Raw genomic sequence first — 21,904 nt, forward strand, 5'->3', positions numbered from 1 at the left:
TTGGAAACTCTGGAGGCAGTGGCCAAATGAGCAAGTAGGCTGTGGAAACAAGGGGTGGTCGTGCAGGCCCTCGACCAACGTTTCAAAATTGTTGTTTATTCCCGGATGGGTGGGAGGTGGTTGCTTCAGCTTGATTTTGTCTGCGCTTAGAGCGATTCCTATTTGTGTCATATGGTTTGGGTTGAGGCCAATAACATTGTTGAGTGCGTGGGCTTTGGTAAGGTTGGTATCATTGTCTCCTGGGAAGAGATGGGTGAATACCCAGGGTGCGCAGTGTCGCTCTAGAATCTTTCATAGCCTGAAGTAGTTCATCATTTTTTTTGGAAAACAGTTTGTCTTTATCAAAGGGGAGGTCCTCCAGATCTTTAGGGATGCCAGATGCAGGAAGCCATGAAAATCTGCACATAACCACAGCAGTTGCAATAGTACGGGCTGCTGTGTCTGCCGTGTCTAAAGAGGCTTGTAGGGCCATTTTGGAAATCAATTGGCCCTTGCTCAGAATTGATTTAAAGTCTGCTCTCCTATCCTCTGGAATGTAGGAGGCAAATTCAAAAAGTTTATTGTAGTTATCAAAGTCATAGCTGGCGAGGAGTGCAGAGTAGTTTGCAATCCTGAATTGAGGAGTGGAGGATGTGTAAACCTTGCGTCTGAAGACATCAAGGCATTTAATGTCCTTGTCTTGCGGGGTGGGCTGATATTGTGGCTGTTTCGTCCTTTGTGCGACTGCTTCCATGATGAGAGAGTTCACTTGTGGGCGAGAAAATAGGAAGTCAGTATCCTTAGCAGGAACATAGTATTTACGTTCGGCCTTCCTGCAGGTAGGTAATAAAGAAGCTGGAGTTTGCCAGAGAGTGTCAGCTGGTTCCAGGAGAGCTTCATTTATAGGGAGCGCAATCTTTGAGGGTGCAGAGGGTTGAAGGATTCTGAGGAGTTTGTGTTGTGTCTCCTGAACCTCTTCTAGGGGGATGTCTTGACTGAGTGCCACCCTCTTGAAAAACTCTTGAAATTGTTTACAGTCGTCCACATTCTGTGGAGGCGGCAAGGAGAGGGCTGTGTCTGGAGCAGATGGAGAATTAGGGGTCAGTGAGTCAGGATTTGATTCATAGTTCACGTTCTCAGGAGGGGGTTCAGGTACTCTAGAAGTGGACAGAACTGGAGATTGAGGCACAGAAGCAAATAGTGGTTTCGTGGAAGAGGTCTGAGGATGAGTGGTAGGAGGATGTGGCCAAGGGTATCACTGGGGCCAAGGCATAGGGTAGGAAAACCCAGATGCTGTCCACAGGGGGGCGAAGCAGGGAAACTGAGTGGCTGAGGACTGTAGCCTGAGGTGGAAGAGGGTCCAGCGGAGGAGAGGAAGGTGGGGAGAACTCCGCCTGCTGCTGTATATCGGGTTCGCTGTCAGTGAAGGTAGCCAGTTCAGGTGGTGAAAGCGGCTGTTCAAAGAGTGAGCCCTGTGTATCCAGGAGTGGAGAGTTAAGCTCAGGTGGCACTGATAGATCTCACTCAGTGAGGAACTGCTGCTCCTGCTCCCTGGGCTGCGCTGAGCCTGGATTGTGGTCTAGCGCATTAGCATTGGAAAGTGAAAGTGACAGCGGTGCCGCCAGTCTGTGAGAGGTGCCCTGCAGGGGGTCCGCTGCCGGTGCCGGCGCAGGAGGCAGGCTCGGTGCCGACGTTCTTCCCGGCAGCAGGGCAGAGCGGGTTTAACTTTCCCCGTCTCCGAAAGGGGTTGAACTTTCCATCAGACGTATTTTAAGCCGCAGGTCCCTGTCACACCGAACCCTTGACTTGAGGCTCGTACAGCGGAGGCACTTTGCAGGGATGTGGGTTTCTCCAAGGCAGTTCACACAATGTGCATGCCCATCGGACCGTGGCATGGAGTCCTGACGGGAAACACACTTTCTGAATCCTGAAGCCCCTGGCATTGTGAACTAGAAATGGCAGGGGAGAGTGTCTCTGCAGGAGCAAATAGTTTCTTGTTTTTGTTTTAAACTAAGTAACTAACTATGAACTACACTAAAGGAAGGGAAACAACTGGGATGTAACCAGTAACTATTTCTATATTCTTTGATACTTTTTTTCCTACAGAGACCAGAGAAGAGATGTAGCACTGCCCCGAGTCCCGTCCTCAGCCAGGGACGGTTGAGAAGGAACTGAGGGGGGTGCGGGACGCAGGCACTCAGGAAGATTCCAACGAGATGGGAGATACCAACTGAGCACCTGTGTCCCGACCAGGCACTGCTACCAAAAATCTCCGATCAATGGCGCTGGGACGCACCAACACCTAGAGTGGAGCACCCGCAGGGACAGCACTCAAAGAAGAACCAACTCGAGATTCAGAAAAAAGGTGTGCAATTTTCAGGAGATATTTAAAATTGGAAACTTGCGAAGTCTCTTAATGCATCATTTGGAGAGGACAGGAAAGTTTATAAAAGTGATCCACATAAATGTGACAAGAGCTTTTTTCTCATTAACATGTAGGCAGTTACAAGAAAATCATATTAGCTACAAACTTCTGACTCTTCACTCCCTCTGACCCCATCACTCTTTCCTGTGACTTCTAAATTCTTGGCAATTAGTGGGACTACATAGGCGTGCTGCAGTTTGAGGTCAACATCACTTATGCAGAGACTAGGCCACATTCATCAATTCATCTTTGGCTTGACTCCATTGAAATGAATAATCATGGATGGATTTGGCCAAGTATAATTGTATGGTACAGTAATTACATGAGGGAGTGACAGATTATGGCAATTGCCATTCCACTGTCCATATACAGGACTATGCTATTTTCCATGGGGACAAATGCTCTAAAGAGAAATTCCCTCCCCTACAATGAGCCCTAGAAGTTGCCCTCTCAAAGCTGTTTGCAATTTCCATCCAGTTATAACCACAAATATTGGGACTCAAAACTACAGTCCCTGACAGCCCAAAGCTTCTGACATTACTGGGTAGGAAGTTTAATCTACAAAGAAGCAGAAATATAAAACACAGCTTTTGATCAAAAGTAACCATTTGTCAGCTGATGTGCCTCTAATTTGTTTTCAGTGACATTATACAGCTGCAGCCAATGGATTCCAGCCAGGTCCAGCAATGAATGGAGTGGGTTTCCTTTGTTTAAATTTAGTATCTGAACATGTTTTGCCCATCATTAAAATTAAATGGAATTGCTCAAAATTGAACCATAGATGTTCAAACTCAAAAGGACTTATTAGGTCACCTAGTCCCTTTGTCTGGCCAAAGCAGGATTGAAAACACATTGGAATCCATACTAACAGAACCTTCTGGGTTTGTTCTAGTCCTTTTATTATTGTACTCAATCAGTATATTCAAAAGTTTAAAAAACAACCAAAAATGCCAGTGTAAACATGCTTCAGGTACATAGGTAATATAAAATATTGCACATATAAAAGTCATATGTTCAGTAATTCTTAATGATAATATTTCATCAGAGTAAAAGAGTCGTGCAGATGATGTGAATTTATTTGGCTGGCTGGACTTGTTTCAGAAACTACTACACACAATTCAATATTTACAAAAGATGAACTCACTGCATTTTCCTGTGTGCGTGTGTAATTCAATCTGAACTGTGGAGGATGCAGAGATGTATGAACCCTGCAGGGTGTGGTTTGCAAGGGTATTTGTGAAATGAATGCAGCAGTTTGTTTTGCAAGGGGTCAGCACAAATCAGCCTAGGGAGGGCTGCTGTCCTCAGTCTCAAGGGATTTTTGCGGCCCAGGAAGTGGTAAGGCACCTTCCTTACCTCCTCAGAAAACAAGAGATTGGGGGAACTCTCCTTTCCTTAAGCCTCAGGGGCAGATAATGTCCCATAACACTAGAAAACCCTCAAAGATTTCCTTGCAGACTGATGTGAGGCATTAAGATGGACCTTTAGTGCTCAGGTTTTCCAGCTACAGACTTGAGGTTTATGGGTCTGTCCATGAGCTGGCTGCCATAAGATAGTGGAATGTCCAACTGAAATATTTCCAGGTCCTTTGGAAGGTTCTTGGGATTGACAGTACTGACCTTGCCCGCTGGTTTCCCCTGCCCTGAAGACAGATGCCAGCAATCCAAAAAAGCCCAGGAAGTAGCAGGATGGATCAGAAGAGGCCACTGGCCGCCCTGAAGATAGGAATCCCAGGTGCTTGGGGGACAGGGAGACCGGCTAGGAAGAAGGAAGGAGAATGAGGAGTGTGTGTGTGTCAGAAAATGAATGTCCTCCTCCTAGATTTCACAAAACATAACAAATTTCAAACTCAGGACAAGCACAGGATGGTCCAAGGTTTTATGAAGATGGTTTGCACAGCTCTATAGCTGAATGAATCCAGCTTAAATAAAGGCCATTCACTGATGTTATAGAAAGAGTTACTGGTGAATTATGGATCTAGTCTTTTGGATCTTAGAAGCAGCAAAGAAACAAATCAACATTTTATTGCCTTTACAACAAAATGTCTTTCCTTCTGTAGGTCATCTCAGCCTTGGATGATCTGCATCCTACTTTTTATATAAATGCAAATTCAGTGCACCTTCTCTGCAAGACTCTTTGTAATATGAGATAACTATAGGATACTCAACCCAAAAACTTAACTTCCTGAAATATCTTAAACACATTAAAGATGTTGTTAGGTCTGTATTTTATAATTTCTTTTAAATCAATCAAATGTTGTCACCTATGACACAATAGTCATGAATTCAACAAAATATGCAGTAGCATTTTTAAGAGGATATTTTAATGAAATAAGTACCCAGGAATAGTGGTGAGAAATTCAGCCCTAGCAAAAAGGTGGGCAAAAATTCCCACAGACTTCAATTGATGTTGCACTAGTTTACACCAAGAATGGATTTGATTCACTGAATTCAGTGCTGTCATCTACAGGTTGAAAAGGGCACAACATATCTTTAAAATATTTTATTATATGCCCCTTCCAATACAATTATATTTAAATTCCCCTGCTCCCCAAATCACCCTTGTAGCCAAGAAAATTGTTCTGAATGTGCAGGTCACTTGTCTATTACATACAAGATAAGCAAATTATTTCCATGTTATGATTTACTTCTCTAAAACTGTGAATCTACGATTAGCTCTGATACTCATCCCAGAAAGGTGGAAAAATAAATAAATTGTGCCCCATGTATAAAGTCCTTTAGAGACTACCTTTCTGCTTCAGAAGTACTTTCACAGTACCAATATATTGCTTGTCTCCCTGAGCCACAATTTCATAAAAGTTCTTATCCTTAGGGAGGTGTCAAAAATATTCTGCATGATACAGTAGTGTTTGAAAGCTTTGTCCTGATCCATCTTCTAGATGATACAGCAATGCAGGCATTTCATCTTTGCAAGGTTTGGGTTATTCTGAAAGTGATTTAACACACCACATGTGTTCAAAAACATCTGTCAAAATCTAGAGCGACTGAAGTATGGTACAAAAACTCTTTGCACAGTGAAGGATTATGTTTTTAAGGCAGTGATAAGGCTGGTTTCTGCCCAGGATCATCATCATGTGGTGAATTTTCAGAAACGTTGCATAGATCAGATTACAACATCATGGCACTTGCAATTTCAAAGGAAGTCTGTTGGTAGAAGAAATCCTTCATTAATCTTTAGCACATTTCTAGGCTTGAACAGGACTCTGAATTGAACCTTCACTCTCCTTTTTTATGCATCAGTAGTCTTGTCATTTGTCAGTTGTTCCCTGTCAGCCATGTCGTCTTGAGGAGGTCTAGCTCTGTCAAAGAAGCCGCACTACAGAAAACAAGGCAACAGAGAAATCACAATAAGGCAGCCACATGATTGTTCTCCTGCAGCTCATGCTCCTTTCCTCTAACCTCCACCCCTCACCATGTTGAGCCTTAACTTAGGGGCTCTTCTTTGCTCCTAGCTGTCACATGGAGTCAACAGAACTAGTTGCATTAGTATGAACTACTCACTTGAATCAGGGTTGTGGAATTGGGCCCATTGTTTATAAGCTCTTGGGAGCAGTGACATTGCCCTTTATGTTGGTAATTACATATATAAACCCACTATATATTGGGAATTCCAGGAGATTTTAAGAATGCACTGAGGTGTAACAGAACCATTCTGCAAACTACTGAACACCCTCAACTCTTATCAAGTCAGTGGAAGTTGAAGGAGATTAGCATCTTGTGAGATCACCTTAAATGCCACCATTTTTTTTTGCTCTGTAGCTGCTATATATAAATAAAATATTAAATATATTGTAGTGAATTTAAGGTTCTACAGGAAAGGCATAAACAGCACGAAAGTAGTGACATAAAAAAGTCCCATCATATGATAAAATACACAATAAAAATGAACACAAAGGGGTGGCATTAGACATCTGACTGAGATAAGTTTAAATCATTGTAATAAATTCAAAAAAATGAACAATAGTAGTAATGTCTTTGCCTTCCTTCCATCATACACACACAGTTTGTTATCTTTTTCTCCAATTAAATGTATTTTTGTAGAGAAAAATTAAGAATTTTTTAAAATTAAGGGAAACATGCGCTACAGAGGAAAACATTAGAAATGCCGTGAACAGAGAAAAGCCATCCAGTCCATCATATGGTACCTGTCCTTTCAGAAGAAATAGTGCTTCTGTCCATGTAGGGTGCTGCACTATTATTATTTAATACACGTTGTGATAAAGTTCCACCTCTACCTTGGTGGGTCCTGCGCTTACTGGCAGATTTTGCTCACCACAGAGATTCACAGTAGCCCTCAGTTTGGCCACTTTCGTGGCTCAAATCTGCCATTCACTCAGATAACCTCAGCATTGGCCAGCATGGGAAAAAAAAAGTAAGAACAATCCCGCAGTCTCTGCTGATCCACCATGTGGGTCGGGGAACAGCCCAGAGACCTTCCCCTCCGGTGGAACCTCCTGTGTTGGATCAGGAGTTGGGAGGTTTGGGGGGAACCCAGGCCCGCCCTCTACCCCAGGTTCCAGCCCAGCGCCCTGTGAACTGCAGCTGTGTAGAGTGCCTTCTGGAACAGCTGCGTGACAGCTACAACTCCCCCCGTTACCTTATCCAGGGAAAAGGGACCGTACTTAACCTGGGGCTAATATATCTGCCTTCTATCACTCTCCTGTAGCCATCTGGCCTGATCCTGTCACAATATATACAATGTTCAAAGTAGGAAAAGTGCTTTACTCTTTGGGCAGGGATCTTGTCTCCCTATTGTTTTGAAAAGTGCTTTCCATTCTTTGAATGCAGTCCTGGCTTCACTGATGTCAACAGCAACCTTTTCATTGACTTCAATGGAGCCAGAATTTCACCCTTTGGTGCCAGAGAGATAATACAGCATTCTCAATGGACAATAGCATTTTGCATCCCAGGGTGCTATGTTGCAGTGATATATTCTTCTGAAAGACTGGCTAGATTATTAATTATTTTCTATTCATAACATTTGTTGTGAAGACAGTGGGAGTTTTAGGTGGACGAGGAAAGCTGGATTGGACCCCAGAGTGTAAACAAAAATCTATATTTAGTAAAGCTGCTTATGACAGTCACTATTAAAAGCCTGATTTGAATGTTGTCATCAACAGTAACTCTAATGACACAGTTTGTGTTTATCCCAATTCAGAAGTGGTTACAGTAAGGCACAATTACTGAAGGAATTTCAAATCAGTGAAATAAAGTGACAAAGGGATGAGCAGCTGGCCTTGAGTTGGGGGGCCATTTTACAGGGCTAGCTTAAAGATCGTTGAGAGATGACACTTTTTCCAAGGACTAAGTGATGGGTAGAAACGACTTCAACTTCTAGTGTTATAAGGGATGTTTCCAGGAACCCTGAAGAAGAAGATTGTCTTAAAACCTGTGAAATAAAAATCAACCAACTCACTGACTGTGAATCTGATAACTTGTAATTAAAAAAAAATCAGAGACAACCTGGTAATATTAAAAGAAATCTCCTTAAAAGTAATCTCCTCCCAAATTGGGTGAGGGATTGTATAATTATGTGCGAACAAAAATGGCAGTTCCTTAAGGATTCAAGGAAAATGAAACAAAAATGCTTTGTGAACCTAAACACTCCAGAAAGAAGATCATAAGTCTTCAGAATCAGAGCCAAACTCTGTAAAACCATTTATAACCAGACTTTCATAACAAAGAAGACTTTGAAAGCAATGTCCCTTCACAAAAGTCAGCAACATAAGCATGTCATCATATGCTACATCAAAGAAGACATAAGTCTATTGTTGCTTTTGCTCCAAACTCTTAAAGCTCACAGGTTCCAATTTGTCTCTCTTGCTCTCTCGCTCTTTTTTTTTTGGTTGGTTGGTCATCCTAAATCTTGTAAGTATCCTTCCAAGTTTCATTAAGTAAATAATAATAATACAACATACCTTCCACAAAGCTAAGGTCAAAATAGCCAGAACCAACAATCCAAGGAGTATTGCTAGTATTATAACCCATAAAGGGATTACAAAGGAGACATTTGGAGTAGCCCAGATGATAGATGTTCTTATCTGAAACGAAAAGACATGAGTTGTAAATGAATAATAATAAATGAAACCAGAAAATGAAACACAATGAAATTGCCAGATTAGAAACATATACTGCCCACAGTTCTTGTACATCAACTTTATTTGCTGCAACTTTATTCACAATAATCCTTAAAAATGGGATTTGCACAGACAAATATACCTCTTATATTAGACATAATATAAAATATTTTCACCCACTGAATATAGAATCACTCTGAAGCTCAACAAATAACAGTAACAGTAAATGCTTCGAAACCATACAAGGAACCAAACTCTGCTCTCAGTTACACCAGTGTAAAATCCAGAGTAATATCATTGTCTTAAATAGTCTGAACAATGGTGTAAACAAGAACCAATTTCAGCCTCAGTTCTCTACTGGAACTAAAATATGTACCATCTACATAATATGTTGTAATCTAAAATCTTTTGCTGACAAACCAATACAATTTTTTTTAATATTACCTTATGTTTCAGCTAAGCAGCCCAAGAGCTAAACTCCTCATATAGAACATGTCATCCATGTAATATAAGCATAATGCACAAAAATACCATTGTTTTTGAACTCTTAGTTACATTTTGAACTCTCACACTTGAAGGAAGCCTAGTATACATGTAAAATGACCATTTTAATGTATTGAGATGTAATCGGAAAGTATAGCAACAGCTCTCTCATTGTCTGTGGCTCTAGAAAGCAGCAGGTGTGGATAATATGTGAAGTATGAGGAGCTAAGGTCTTCCCACTGATTTTACAAAATCATCTAGATTCCAAACCTTCATTGTAACAAATGAAGCTAACAGCTCTTCTAGCTTTTTCTCCTCCCGTCTTCCCAATAAATTATCTCCTGGCTCTCTGCTCCATACCTCATATCCAGTTCATTCTACTCCCTCAGATACTGCTCAAAGCTCTCCTCATCAATCTCACTTGTTACTTTGTTTCTCTCAGATGTTTCTAAGTTGAAAGAGTTAGCTTGAGCTTTCCTTATCTCCTTACTCATAGGTTACATCCTCTGTCATCTTTCTCTAGCTTTTTTCTTTTACTTTGCACTAGGAAGTTTTCTTGGGTTTTCTGCTGGACCCATCTCACATACTCCTCTTCAGCCTAAGTAGAGTAAGTTTGTGGCAGATGGAACTCATCCTGCTCTTCATGATGGAATGCAACCACCAGGAAGTTTTCACAGCAAATTGATTATATGCCTTCTGAAGCTATCTTCTACTTTAACTGCTTGAGGTACTGCCAGGAAATCAGAGTCCTTACTTATTGAGTCTGCTGCTTACTGCTAGTTCCTCTGCCACATTCTAGGCTCAAATAATTTAGTCCAATATTGTATCCTTCTGGTGTCTGCCAAGATTTTTCTCACTCTCTCTCTTGGCCCTCGTCTTGACAGCTAAGTCTCTTTTTCATCAAATTCTTCCATGCAGACTCCCCTTTTCCCTTATCATTAAATAATAATTAACTCATCAGGATCTAGATTTAGCTGTTCTGGTGCTCCTCTCACTTACACCAGTGTAAAACAGAACCATCTCCACTGAAATCAACAGAGCTACACTAGTGTAAAACTAGTGAAAGAGGAGAATCGGGTCCAACTTTTTCAGCCCTGCCAAAAATTCTCCATTTGCTAAGCTTTGACTATTAGCTAACTGGCCAATTATAACCAAATAGTTCTGAACTTACTAATTCACTTTAATGGAGTATTCAATTTGAAGATTGATGATGACCTCTTAGCCCTTAGAATGAGTCATTTTAGTGATTAAGATTCTAAGGACAGGTCTACACTACAGCCGGGATAGATGCTCTGAGATCGATTTACTGGTGGTCGATTTTGCGGGTCTACTAAAGACCCGCCAATTTGACTGCAAATCGCTCTCCAGTCAACCCCTGTACTCTACCCCCGACGAGAAGAGTAAGGTAAGTCGACAGGAGAGTTTCTCCCATCAACCCCTCGCAGTGTAGACCCCATGGTAACTCGACCTAAGGTACGTTGACTCCAGCTACATTATTCACGTAGCTGGAGTTGCGTAGTGTAGGTCGACTTATCGTAGTAGTGTAGACATAGCCCCTGTGATGGACAAGTGCCAAGTTAACTCCACTCCTTCTGTCTGTGTTTCTTGCTTTTTTTTTAAAAAACAGTATCTCCAACTTTCTTTGTGAACCTGATCTTTCTCTTTCTTTCTCCCTCCCTCCCTTGATCATGGCCTCCCTCTCTTTTTGTAAGCACCAGCAGACCCTTTCCCTGCTTCCAACTACCATCATTCCTAACTGCATAAGCCAGTCCTTTCCACATGTTCCATCTCTGTGCCTCTAGTTCCTGGTCTGAGGCAGCACTTGCAGAGTTAGCAGGCGGAGAGTGGTGGGAGGATTGGTATGGCCTAATAAGATACATCTGTCTACTCTTCTAGAATGCAGTCACTGTAGTATCTGAGTTCTGTTACCTGATTCAAAATCAAAGTGAGTAGGGTTATACTGAAAGAAGGACGAAAATCTATGTTCTGGATAACAGTCCTGACCTAACAAGGCTATAACACTTATCTTCCAGCTACAATGTATCCTGTGGGTTCCCCAGAAGACACTCAGAAACTGCCCAGTCCTTATGTTTAACACTAAGATTGGCCAGAGTCCCACTGATTAAATGCAACATTGTTAGACATATTGTCATTGATCTTGTAACGGAAACATTCAGCTACCATGCTTCTCCACTGCAGCTGGGAACACTTATTGAACCCTGATACTGCATTCATTTGTAAACGTGCTCCATAAGAATTTGGATGCAAATATGCAAAAAATCATATATTCTTTATCCAATAAAATTAAGTGAAATTTGTTTCCTTTCTCAAATAAACACCACAAAACTCCCACTACCCTCCAAACACTCCCTTTCCCCACATACCAGGGTAAAAGGAATAGATTCCACCACTGTAGTTTTTTTCACATCTTATAGGGCATTGCAGAATGTTGTAGGCTTTCTACACCACTTGGTTCAGCAGTAACAGTGGAGGCCTCCTAGTTTAATATATTAATAAATATTTTGAATGGCTTTTCTTGTGTCTCACAGCAATTCTGTATCCGGCATTAAAATGCAAGGGCATCAAGAATGAGAGCAAGGTCAGCTGCTCTGTCTGCAGTCACTGCACACAGAAAACTCTGTCATGGATAATAATGAATTGGTACAAAAGGCCTATCTGGCCAAAATAGTCATGAGAGTTGTAGAGATGAGTGGCTGCACAAAATCTGTAACAGAGCAAGGCACTGACTAACGGGGAGAAGAATTTCTCTCTGCTGCTTAAATATTATGGTGGGAACCCTGAGGTAAATCTTGTAGGCTCAGATTAAGTATTGAGCAAGGGATAAGAATGGATTAAAAACAAAAAACCCCTCACAGACAGCCCAAGAAGAGAGACTGATAAGATATATCTGAAACAAAGTGCTGTCTCTGTTGGAAAAGTTCTTGGTTCCCGATACTTCACGAGCAAGGAGTAATATTTCTATCTGAATATGATCAAAGACTATAGGCCTGTGGCCAACTTCACATACATCACTTCCACACTGGTGTAATTCATTTGACTTCTGTAGAATTGCTGTCATAAAGGGGTGCAGCACTGGGACCTAGTACTGGTGTTACTTGTCTGAGGCTGCTGGTGACAAGAAAGAAGCAGTAAAGCAAGACCTACAGGCACGTCAAGAAACCTTTGAAATTTGCAACCAGAAGCTGACCTAAGTAGCACCTTCTATCAGCCTGAATCTGATGGACTCAGAGAAAACTTATTTGCCTGCAATATTGTTGTGATAAAGCCATTGCTGATCTTAATATCTTGAACCAAATTCACACCTGGTGTAAGCAGTAATGCAGGGTACTTAAATGCAGTAGGCCCAGGAGTCAAAGAAATTGCACGAGGGATAATATTGACAATTGTAACAGGGCATTATAAAAAAAGACAACACACCTACAAGAAATTATCCAGTGATGTATGGGTGGGTAAAGAGCCAGTTGGTGACAGTTTCTTGACACTGCACATTTTAAACAAGAAAATAACTAGAGGGCTAGGCAAGTGGCCAGTAGACATTACAGCTAGCTGCTTTATTTTTTGTTTAAAGACCTTTGAATAAGTCATGACCATCTAATTGTGCACATAGGGCCTGATCTAAGTCCTACAGAAATCAATGGAAAGAATCCCATTGACTTCAACAGGCTTTGGATCAGGCTCAAAGCTTGCTTATGTAACTACAGCCTCCTCTCACTGTTACCTTATCCCCTCTCACCCACTCTTTCATTTGTTTGTTGCACTCATTTGTTGTACCATGTCCCAATTTAGATCATAAACACGTTAGGTTAGGTAATGTGTGTTATTATGGTTTTGGCGGAGCATCTTACACAATGGGGTACCATTCCTAATTGGGACTTCTGAGTGCTCCACTAATACAAATAATAACTAATGATGAATTGTGAACCAATTATCACCTTGCCAGTCTGAGTGGGAGCTGCAACCCTTTCCCTTACCCTTCATTGGTACCTTTTGTCTTTTAAGGTAGTAGGCAATTTGCCGCAAGGCTGTGCCATCCTCCTATCACCCTCTATAGAGCTTACAATTTATGTAACATCAATAAAAAGCCTTAATCCTGGGCAGGTGCAGAGTGTAACACTCACGAGGTTCAGAGTGTTGCATACATCAGGCAGTGCAGGGGAAGATGGTCTTTTATTAAGGAGAGCGCTGCTGCATGGTCACCAAATTATGCCAATCTTGTAGCAGGAGTAAGGCCAGAGAAGGGAATACACAGCTAAAGGCCTTATTTACACCTTTTTATCACACCTAAACCCACGTCTCCTCACCCATGCCCATTCTCCGCCAACCCCATGCACCTCTTTGTCTTGTGTTCTTGAAAGCAAAGCAGTGGTGGTGCGAGCTGTTTGTAATTTACTTCCTCTGAATGGGAAGGACTATGCTAATGCGTAACCCTAGCTGTGCCTACACAAAGCCTGCACTCACACTAGCCTTAGAACATAACAACCCTGTGTTCCCCGCTGCGCACTGCACAAGGCCTAATAATGCAGTCACTGATAGACAACTTGAGAATGCTGGCTCTGAACACCCACAGGAAGAGGCTGGCACAGGAGAAAGAACAAAACATCCTTCCAGTTTTTGTCTTCCTTATTCTAATATCTACACAGTGGACCATATGTCATGCACACTCTCCACCAACAGTTTTTACTTATGATTTTGATTTAGGACAGATTTGTGTTATTTCAACTTGGATATCTGCACTTCTCCATGTGGTTTCAGGTTTAGTGCTAGGGGAGCAGAGCCAGTTAACATTTTGAGGGGGTTTATCTGTTTTCATCTGAAGTTACAAGGATTTGGAATTTTTGTACAAGATTTACATGTTTGGCAGCAGAATTTTGATGCATTTTGGTTTTCCTACATGGCTAATGCTAATTTTTTCCCCTATGTTGAACAAAGCAAATGGCTTGTGCTTTCCTCTGTCATGATGAAGGGATTCACATCAGGGATGCAGCAGCAGGCCATAGTGATTTTCTGTCTGTTACATTGCTGCGGGAGCTGCTGAAGTGGAGAGCTGGAATCTGAGGGGAGCACACTTCTGTGTGTGTGTGTGTGTGTGTGGATTCACCCACCTGTGACAATGAGGACTGCCAGGAGCAAAAAGTAAAGTTGTGGTGCGGTAGGTGACAGTATAGCTCACAAGGAAGTGTGTGGGAGCCTATTAATTTCATTGGGTGATCTCTGGTTCTTGTGTTATGTGAAGGGGTAAATTACACCACTGATGATTTTATAGACCTCTATCATATCCCCCCTTAGTCATAGCTCTTCTAAACTGAATAGTCCCAGTCTTTGTAATCTCTCCTCGTGGAGAAGCTGTTCCATACCCCTCATCATTTACTTTGCCCTTCTCTGTAGCTTTTTCAATTCTAATATATCTTTTTTTGAGATGGGGCGACCAAAAATGTATGCCTGTTCAAGGTGTGGGAGTACCAGGGATTTATATAGCAGCGTTACGATATTTTCTGTCTTATTATCTATCCCCTTCCTAGTGGAAGCATTCTGTTCGCTTTTATGACTGCTGCTGCACATTGAGCAGATGTTTTCAGAGAACTATCCACAATGTGTAAACTATCCACTATTTTGAGTCATAACAATTAATTTAGACCCCATAATTTTGTATGTATAGTTGGGATTATTTTTTTCCAATGTGCATTACTTTTCATTTATCAACATTGAATTTCATCTGCTATTTTGTTGCCCAGACACCCAGTTTGGTGTGATTCCTTTGTCACTCTTCACAGTCAGCTTTGGACTTAATTATTTTCAGTAAGTTAGTATCATCTGCAAACTTTGTCACCTCACGGTTTACCCCCTTTTCCCAATCATTTATGATAATGTTGAACTCTACCAGTCCTAGTACAGATCCTTTGGGGACCCCACTATTTACCTCTCTTCATTGTGAAAACTGACTCTTTATTCCTACCCTTTGTTTTTTATCATTTAACTGGTTATTGATCTATGAGAGGACCTTCCCATTTACCCCATGACTGCTTACTTTGCTTAAAAGCTTTTAATCTAAGACCTTGCCAAAGGCTTTCTGAAAGTTGAAGTACAGTGGCACCCTCCTATCAAGTATACTAATTTTTAGGGTTGCAAAGTTTAAAGGGTAGAGTGATATTACAAATTTAAGCACATATTTCTCCCAGTGTGCATTAAAATAGCCACATAGAAATTAAGCAAACCATTTTCAGGTAAGTTCCTGTTTTTTCTGATAATGCATGCTGTTTAGGGATAATCTAGAAAACAACATTTAAAATAAAATGAAGAATTTAAATCCTTTCACATGTAGCTGTGTACTATACTATACTATACTATGCCTAGATAAGTTGTGGAATCTCCTTCACTGGAGGTTTTTAAAAAGAGACTTGATAGTCATCTGTCTTGGATAGTTGAAACACAACAAATCCTGTATCTTAGCAGAGGGTTAGACTAGATGACCCTTGCAGTCCCTTCTAATCCTATGGTTCTATGATTCTATATCAATTGGATCACCTTGTCCGTATACTTGGTGGCAACCTCAAAGAATACTAATAAATTTCCCTTTACAAAAGCCGTGTTGACTCTTCTCCCACATATCATGTTCATCTATGTCTGATAATTCAATTTTTTACTGAAGTTTCAACCAATTTGCCTGATACTGTATTTAGGCTTATGGCCTGTAATTGCCAGGATTGCCTCTGGAGACTTTTAAAAAAATCAAAGTTACATTAGCTATCCTCATATCTTCTGGTACAGAGGCTGATTTAAGCAACAGATTGCATAACATAGTTAGTAATTGTGCAATTTCATATTTGGAGTCCTTCAGAACTCTTAGGTGGATACCAGCTGGTTTATTATGGTTTAATTTACCAATTTGTTCCAAAGCCTCATCTACTGACACCTCAATCTAGGACAGTTCTTTAGATTTTGTTACCTAAAAAGTATGGCTGTCATGTTGGAATCTCCCTGTCTTCCTCTGCAGTGAAGACAGATGCAAAGAATTAAATTTAGCTTCTTTGCAATGGACTTGTCTTGAGTGCTCCTTTAGCATCCTGATCATCCAGGAGTCCCACCGATTGGCAGGCTTTCTGCTTTGGATGTACTTTTAAATGTTTTTTGCTGTTAGATTTTGTCTTTTGCTAGTCTCTCTTCAAATTCTTTTTTGGCCTGCCTAATTATACTTTTACACATGACTTGCCAGAGTTTATGCACTTTTCTGTTTTCCTCCAGACAGGTCCAAACTATAGCCTAGAAAGTGCCTGTGTTCGGCTAGTTAATTCACAGATCATGGTCCTGTTGGAAATGCAGAAACTGCGTTTATCTTTGTGTCTTGTAAAGTGTTGAGCACTTCCAGCATTAAATAAATAACTAAGCAAATCATAGTGCCAAATAGGATGCTCATTGCAATGTTAACCTTTTATCTTTATTCCTTTTGGAAACAGTTTTATTATTAAAATGCCAGCTTATTCATAGCTATCTGATTTATCTGCTATTTTAAGAAACAGTAGCTTTAAGTTAGTTATTCTTGTAATGCCATTGCTACTTCAATAACATTACAGCCAATTAATCTGCTTTTCATCTAATCTTTAATCATTTTTCTTACAGGGGTTGATAGATCATAAATAACCTCTTTAATACTCCTACATTTTACCATCAAACATTTACAGTATAATGTTCTTGTATATTTTGAAAAAATGCCCAAAGCAATAAGTAAAAGTTCCCCTGAGCTTGGTATCATAATTAATATTGACATTTGTGTTTACATATTATAATGCCTTGTGTAAACAGACTTCTTAGTGATTACAAGGCTGTTTAAAATAAACATACCCAGTAGTTCATACTGTATAACACTGTTTAAAACAAAAGAGTAAAAAAAGTGTATTAAAACCAGCTTTGTTCACTGTAGAAAAATTGATCAAACAAACTATGCCAAAGTCATTCTGGGTAGATCCTATTATACTTTTAAGATAAGAAAAGTAATTTTATTTTTATCAAATACAAAACTTGATTTTGTATTTATCAAATACAAAATCAAGAGTCACATAACCAAAGTCAAGGAAGTTACCAGCTATACTAATCCCATACCTCAGTCTTTACTACAAAGAATTTCCTGTGCAAACATTACTGAAGGAATGCATAAAATCTTATTTACAATAATTATATCTAGACTAAAATGGCAATTTCCTCTTGAACGTTACAGCCTTCAGCAAGAAAGAACTTCCAGTTGTACAATATACAGGTCTGATTCAAAGCCCATTGAAGTCAATGGAAAGACTCCCCTTTACATTTTCGATTTAGGATCAGGCCCCATTACAGAGTGCTACTGAAGAGCAGGAGTAAACAGTTCCTAAGGGTCATCTGATCTATTTAGTTTTATTGTAATCGATTCACCATTCAGTTATGTTTCCAGCATCCTTCCTCTTTCCCGACCATGTACAAGATAAGCACCATATCCCATGACAAAAATACCATGCTCTAAATCCCTCAAAGACTCGTGTAAATGCTTAATTTTAACTTTATCAATATTCCCATTGAAGTTAACTGATTATTTACATACTTAAAATTAAATATGTACAAAAGTCTGCTGTATAAACTATAATCTCCACTCATTTCATCAGACCTTTTTCTAAATCAGCCAACAGTACTGTGTCATCTGCACAGAGAAATGTTATTCACCAATTTTGCATTCATCTTTATACTGTCTTCTGTTTCTTCAATTAATTTAATCAAATACTCTATAAATGTTGAATCAAGAAGGTGACGTTATACAACCTCGTCTGACTCCTCTCTTGATCTCCATTAGATTTAAATTTTCATCTCCCTTTATAATCGCCTTCTGATGCCAGTATAATTATTTTAATACTTTTGTATCAATCAATTCTGACAGATTGTAATGTATTGAGCAAACTGTGGTCATATGCAAGGATCCTGGGAAAACATGCAGGATACCAATGTATGACTGAGCTGTATGGCAAGTAAGAAATTATTGCTACTTCGGAAGAATCATTGTAGGAAATGGAAAATTGGATATTGAAATCAGCACCAGAATAGCAAGAGCAAAAGGGTAAGTAATGGCTGCTATAACTCCACAAGGTCATGAGACCAGGCCATATGTCTCTGGATTCCATCTTGGGATGTCAGTGTTTTTCCACAAAATGAGTTTTGGAACATATGTTCCAGCCATATGCTAAAGCTACATAAGGCAGGCGGTGACATCATCCGTGATTCTTCACTCCCCACACAAGACGATGCCTGGAAACATCTGAGCAACAAAGACTGAACTGGGGAAAGTGCTGGACTCAGGCGAAAGGGATTCCTAGCCTCTGTATGAAAGATCTGGGGATTCCAAGTGTAAAGCAAGTGCAGCTTGTCCCTTAAGAATCTGTAAGCCTGCTTGTACCATCTCTCAGGGTGAGAATTTGGTAATTCTTATCCTATCTTTCTAGTATCTTAGGCTTAGTTTGCATATTTGTTTATTTTGTTTATTTGCTTTGATCAGTTTGCTATAACTTATAATCACTTAAAATCCATCTTTTGTAGTTAATAAACTTGTTTTTGCTTTATTTAAACCAGTGAGTTGCAGTGAAGTGTGTGGGAAATCGTAGCTCAAGGGGCAAAGGCTGTTGCATTTCCTTTCCACATTGAGGGGGAGGCGAACTGGTTAATAAATTCATACTGGTCAGGGTTTTGACCAGGGCAGGATGGTACAGCTCTCAGGTCTAGGCTGGGAAGCTGGTGGTTATTTTGGCTGTAGCCTCTCTATTTTTGGTTCACATGCAGTGGCTGGTCAGAAAGTCTTTATGTAACTGCAGCTTGGTGTGTCCCTACCCATGTGTATGCTGGTGGAAGTGTAGGACCGGGCGTGGGTCTGCTGCTTGTCACAGCAGCACAGTGAGAGAGGGAGCCCAGGCTGGTGGCTCAGAGGGCTCAGTGGTACTCCAGTGCCAGGTGGCACCCTGGGGGGAATCTGTCACACAAACCTCCAGTAAAGAGATTCCACATAAGTAGTAGTAGCATATTGGGGGTATGCTGTATTTATTACAATATATCTTACCTAAACTCCAAGCTTATGGAGGGTGCAAGTAATTTATGAAGTATAATCATGTTGCAAATTGATTTTAAAAAATGTTACAATCGTTATTCTGCCCCTTGCCCTGTCTCACAAAAAGACAAACTTCCAAATAAATCCTTGGATAGATACTTTCAAACCACAAGCACGGGTCTTTTACAGAAAGAGCAAAAAATATGAAGTATTGCTGAACTTCAAGAAAAATTCTTCTCACAAGTGAAACTTCAAAAGATCTTGTGCACATATCACATCAAGCTGTAGAGTTGGCAAACATCCACTGTGATAGTCAGATAGGAGAAGACATAAAAGCACTATAATTTTTCAACATTTTACAGTTGCCATAACAGGAATTGTGCGTAAATCATCTACACCAAATAACACGCATTCTACTGGAGTAAAAGAATAAAAAAGGCTTATCTGATCATTTAGTAGATCATCTGAGACTTGTTGAGAACAGCAGGCTATCACCTGTGGCAAAGCACTTCAGACCAGATGGATGCAGTATGATCAACAATGTTCTGTGCAACATGTGTTTCTATTATGGAACACGTTGCAGAAAACACAAATAACTTGAATTTATCATTCAGCTTGGAGCCTTTGAACCCCTCTGGATGAACACAGTATATTGAGCATCAAAACTTGCAGGGTGCAATCCTGGCCCTATTGACGTCAGTGGGAGTTTTGCCATTGACTTCAGTGAGGCCAGGATTTCACCCTCTGTTTCCAAGCCTAAACATAAATTAACTATACAACAAGCACCTGTTCAAAAAAGGAGTGATCCAAAGGAAGAAACATTCTAGAGCTTGAATCCCATACAATATATTTTGCTTGTGTAAATCTAAACCTATACCACTATATTGGTTTTATGGGCCAGAAAATATTCTGTTCCTTAGTAGGACTCATAGATAGACGGATTATAATTTGTTGGCTCAGGATTTAATTTTAGGTTTGAATTGATTGATCTTATATCTTTTGTAAAGAATGAGGACTGAGAATGATAAACCTCCTTAAATATGTAGAACAAAAAGGCTTCAGGTTTTGGACTACTATGGTGCACTCACATGTTATTTATTTATTTCATTTAGTACTGGCAAATGAGTTCTCCCTTGCATTCATTTAAAAAATAAAATTGAACACCTATATGAACAGACTCTTCTACTTTATTCCCAACATTTAGTTCTTTGGCAACAACAAAAATGTAAAACCCCACAGGGCCAGAAACTGGGACCACATCAGATTCTGGGTCATTGATGTCTCCACATCACCACAGGAGGCTTAGGCTGTATGCTGCCTGCCTCCTGATGCTTCACTCTTGTTTTGCCCTCTGGCCTGCCTCAGATTCTAACCTTCAGGCATCCAACTCGGCCTGACTCATGACTCCTTCTGCTCCTGACTCGTGACTCCCACTGGGTCTGACTGCTCACGCCCCACTCATGACAATTTGTTCAGACCAACCTTCACCCTGGCCCCCAAATCCATCCAACCCCCTCACAGATGATGGAGGCAGTGGGCTGCCTTCCAACCATCAGCTCCCTGAGGGCCCATGAGCTGCAGGACTAAGTCACCTGTCTGCAGGTGAGAACTTCACACTAAAGACCCACACTATGCAGTGTGCACTGGAAGCACAGAACCTTCTCACTGCTGCTGCTCACTTCTAATGGTTTGTGGCTGATGTTGAACAGAATGAGGTGGCCCACCTTTACCAGTTCTGCTGGGGGCTCAATGATGAGGTAAAAGACAAGCTAGTCTGTGTGGAACATCCCACCCACCTAGGTCTTGGGGCAGGTGCAGCAGATCCCCCCCAGAACTAGCAATGAAGGACACCAGGGCTGCTGCCAACTTTATGATGAAGCAGCCAATACCCTGCAGATCCCCTTCTGGTCAAAACCCACATCAGACCCGGTGGAGACTATTGATGGGTCACCCCATCATCGGGACCTGTGACTGGGGAGACCATCCCCTCAAAGGCCATAGTGGAAGGGCACCGAAAAATAATATGCTTTGATGTGATCTGCTCCCTGTTCTTCCCGATAATTCTGAGCATTTGTTGGTTGGAATGGCATGACCATGTATCTCCTGGCGGCAGAGGAGTATTAGCTTCTCCTCTGAATACTGTCAGAAAGTGTGCCTCCAATGAAACAATCTGCCCCAAGTGTCCCACACCTGGGGCCCCAGGATGAGAGGAGACCCTCAGAAGCAGAACGTACAGCAGGAGAGCTACTCCAGGCCAGAACCTCAGCCTCTCTGACAAGTACAGTGACTACCTGGATGTGTTTGAGAAGAAGAATGCAGACTCATTACCCCCACATAGAGACTATGACTGCCTGATAGACCTACAGCCCGGGGCCCTATGGATTGATATACTCCATATTTGAACCAGAGCTGGAGACACTATGTGGGTATATCCAAAAAAACCACACCAAGGGCTTCATTCAGAGATCTTGCTCTCCAGCAGGGGCACCAGTCCTATCTGTGAAGAAGAAAGATAGTCTACACAGAGGCATAGTGACCTATCGCACATTGAACCAAGTGACCATACATAACTGGTACCCTTTGCCCCTCATTATGGAATTGCTGGACTGCCTGCAACTGTCAGGATCTTCACAAAACTAGATCTTTGGGTGGCATACAATCTAGTGCATATAAAGCCTGGGGATAAACAGAAGACTACTTTTCGCACCCTATATGGGCACTTTGAGGACTTGATGATGCTGTTTGGCTTGATCAATGCCCCTGCAACATTTCAGTATTTCATAAATATCATATTCAGGGATCTCCTGGACTGATATGTAATTATCTATCTTGAAGATATACCGGTATT

At 41.0% G+C, this 21,904-nt stretch overlaps 1 protein-coding gene across 1 annotated transcript in view; it reads right to left on the reverse strand.

Moving 5' to 3' along the window:
• Positions 1–3,357: 3,357 nt before the first annotated feature.
• The window catches only part of ITGA8 (integrin subunit alpha 8), a 172,878-nt gene continuing 154,331 nt past the window's right edge, over positions 3,358–21,904 (reverse strand). Inside the window, exons 29-30 of the mRNA XM_073334109.1 lie at positions 8,343–8,465; positions 3,358–5,740 (exon numbers count right to left, since the gene is read on the reverse strand). Of these exons, the coding sequence (XP_073190210.1) occupies positions 5,654–5,740; positions 8,343–8,465 (210 nt within the window). The 3' untranslated portion in view covers positions 3,358–5,653. The remainder of the gene's footprint in view (positions 5,741–8,342; positions 8,466–21,904) is intronic.

Source organism: Lepidochelys kempii, chromosome 2 (assembly GCF_965140265.1).
Source record: "Lepidochelys kempii isolate rLepKem1 chromosome 2, rLepKem1.hap2, whole genome shotgun sequence".
In the NCBI taxonomy this organism is placed as follows: domain Eukaryota; kingdom Metazoa; phylum Chordata; order Testudines; family Cheloniidae; genus Lepidochelys; species Lepidochelys kempii.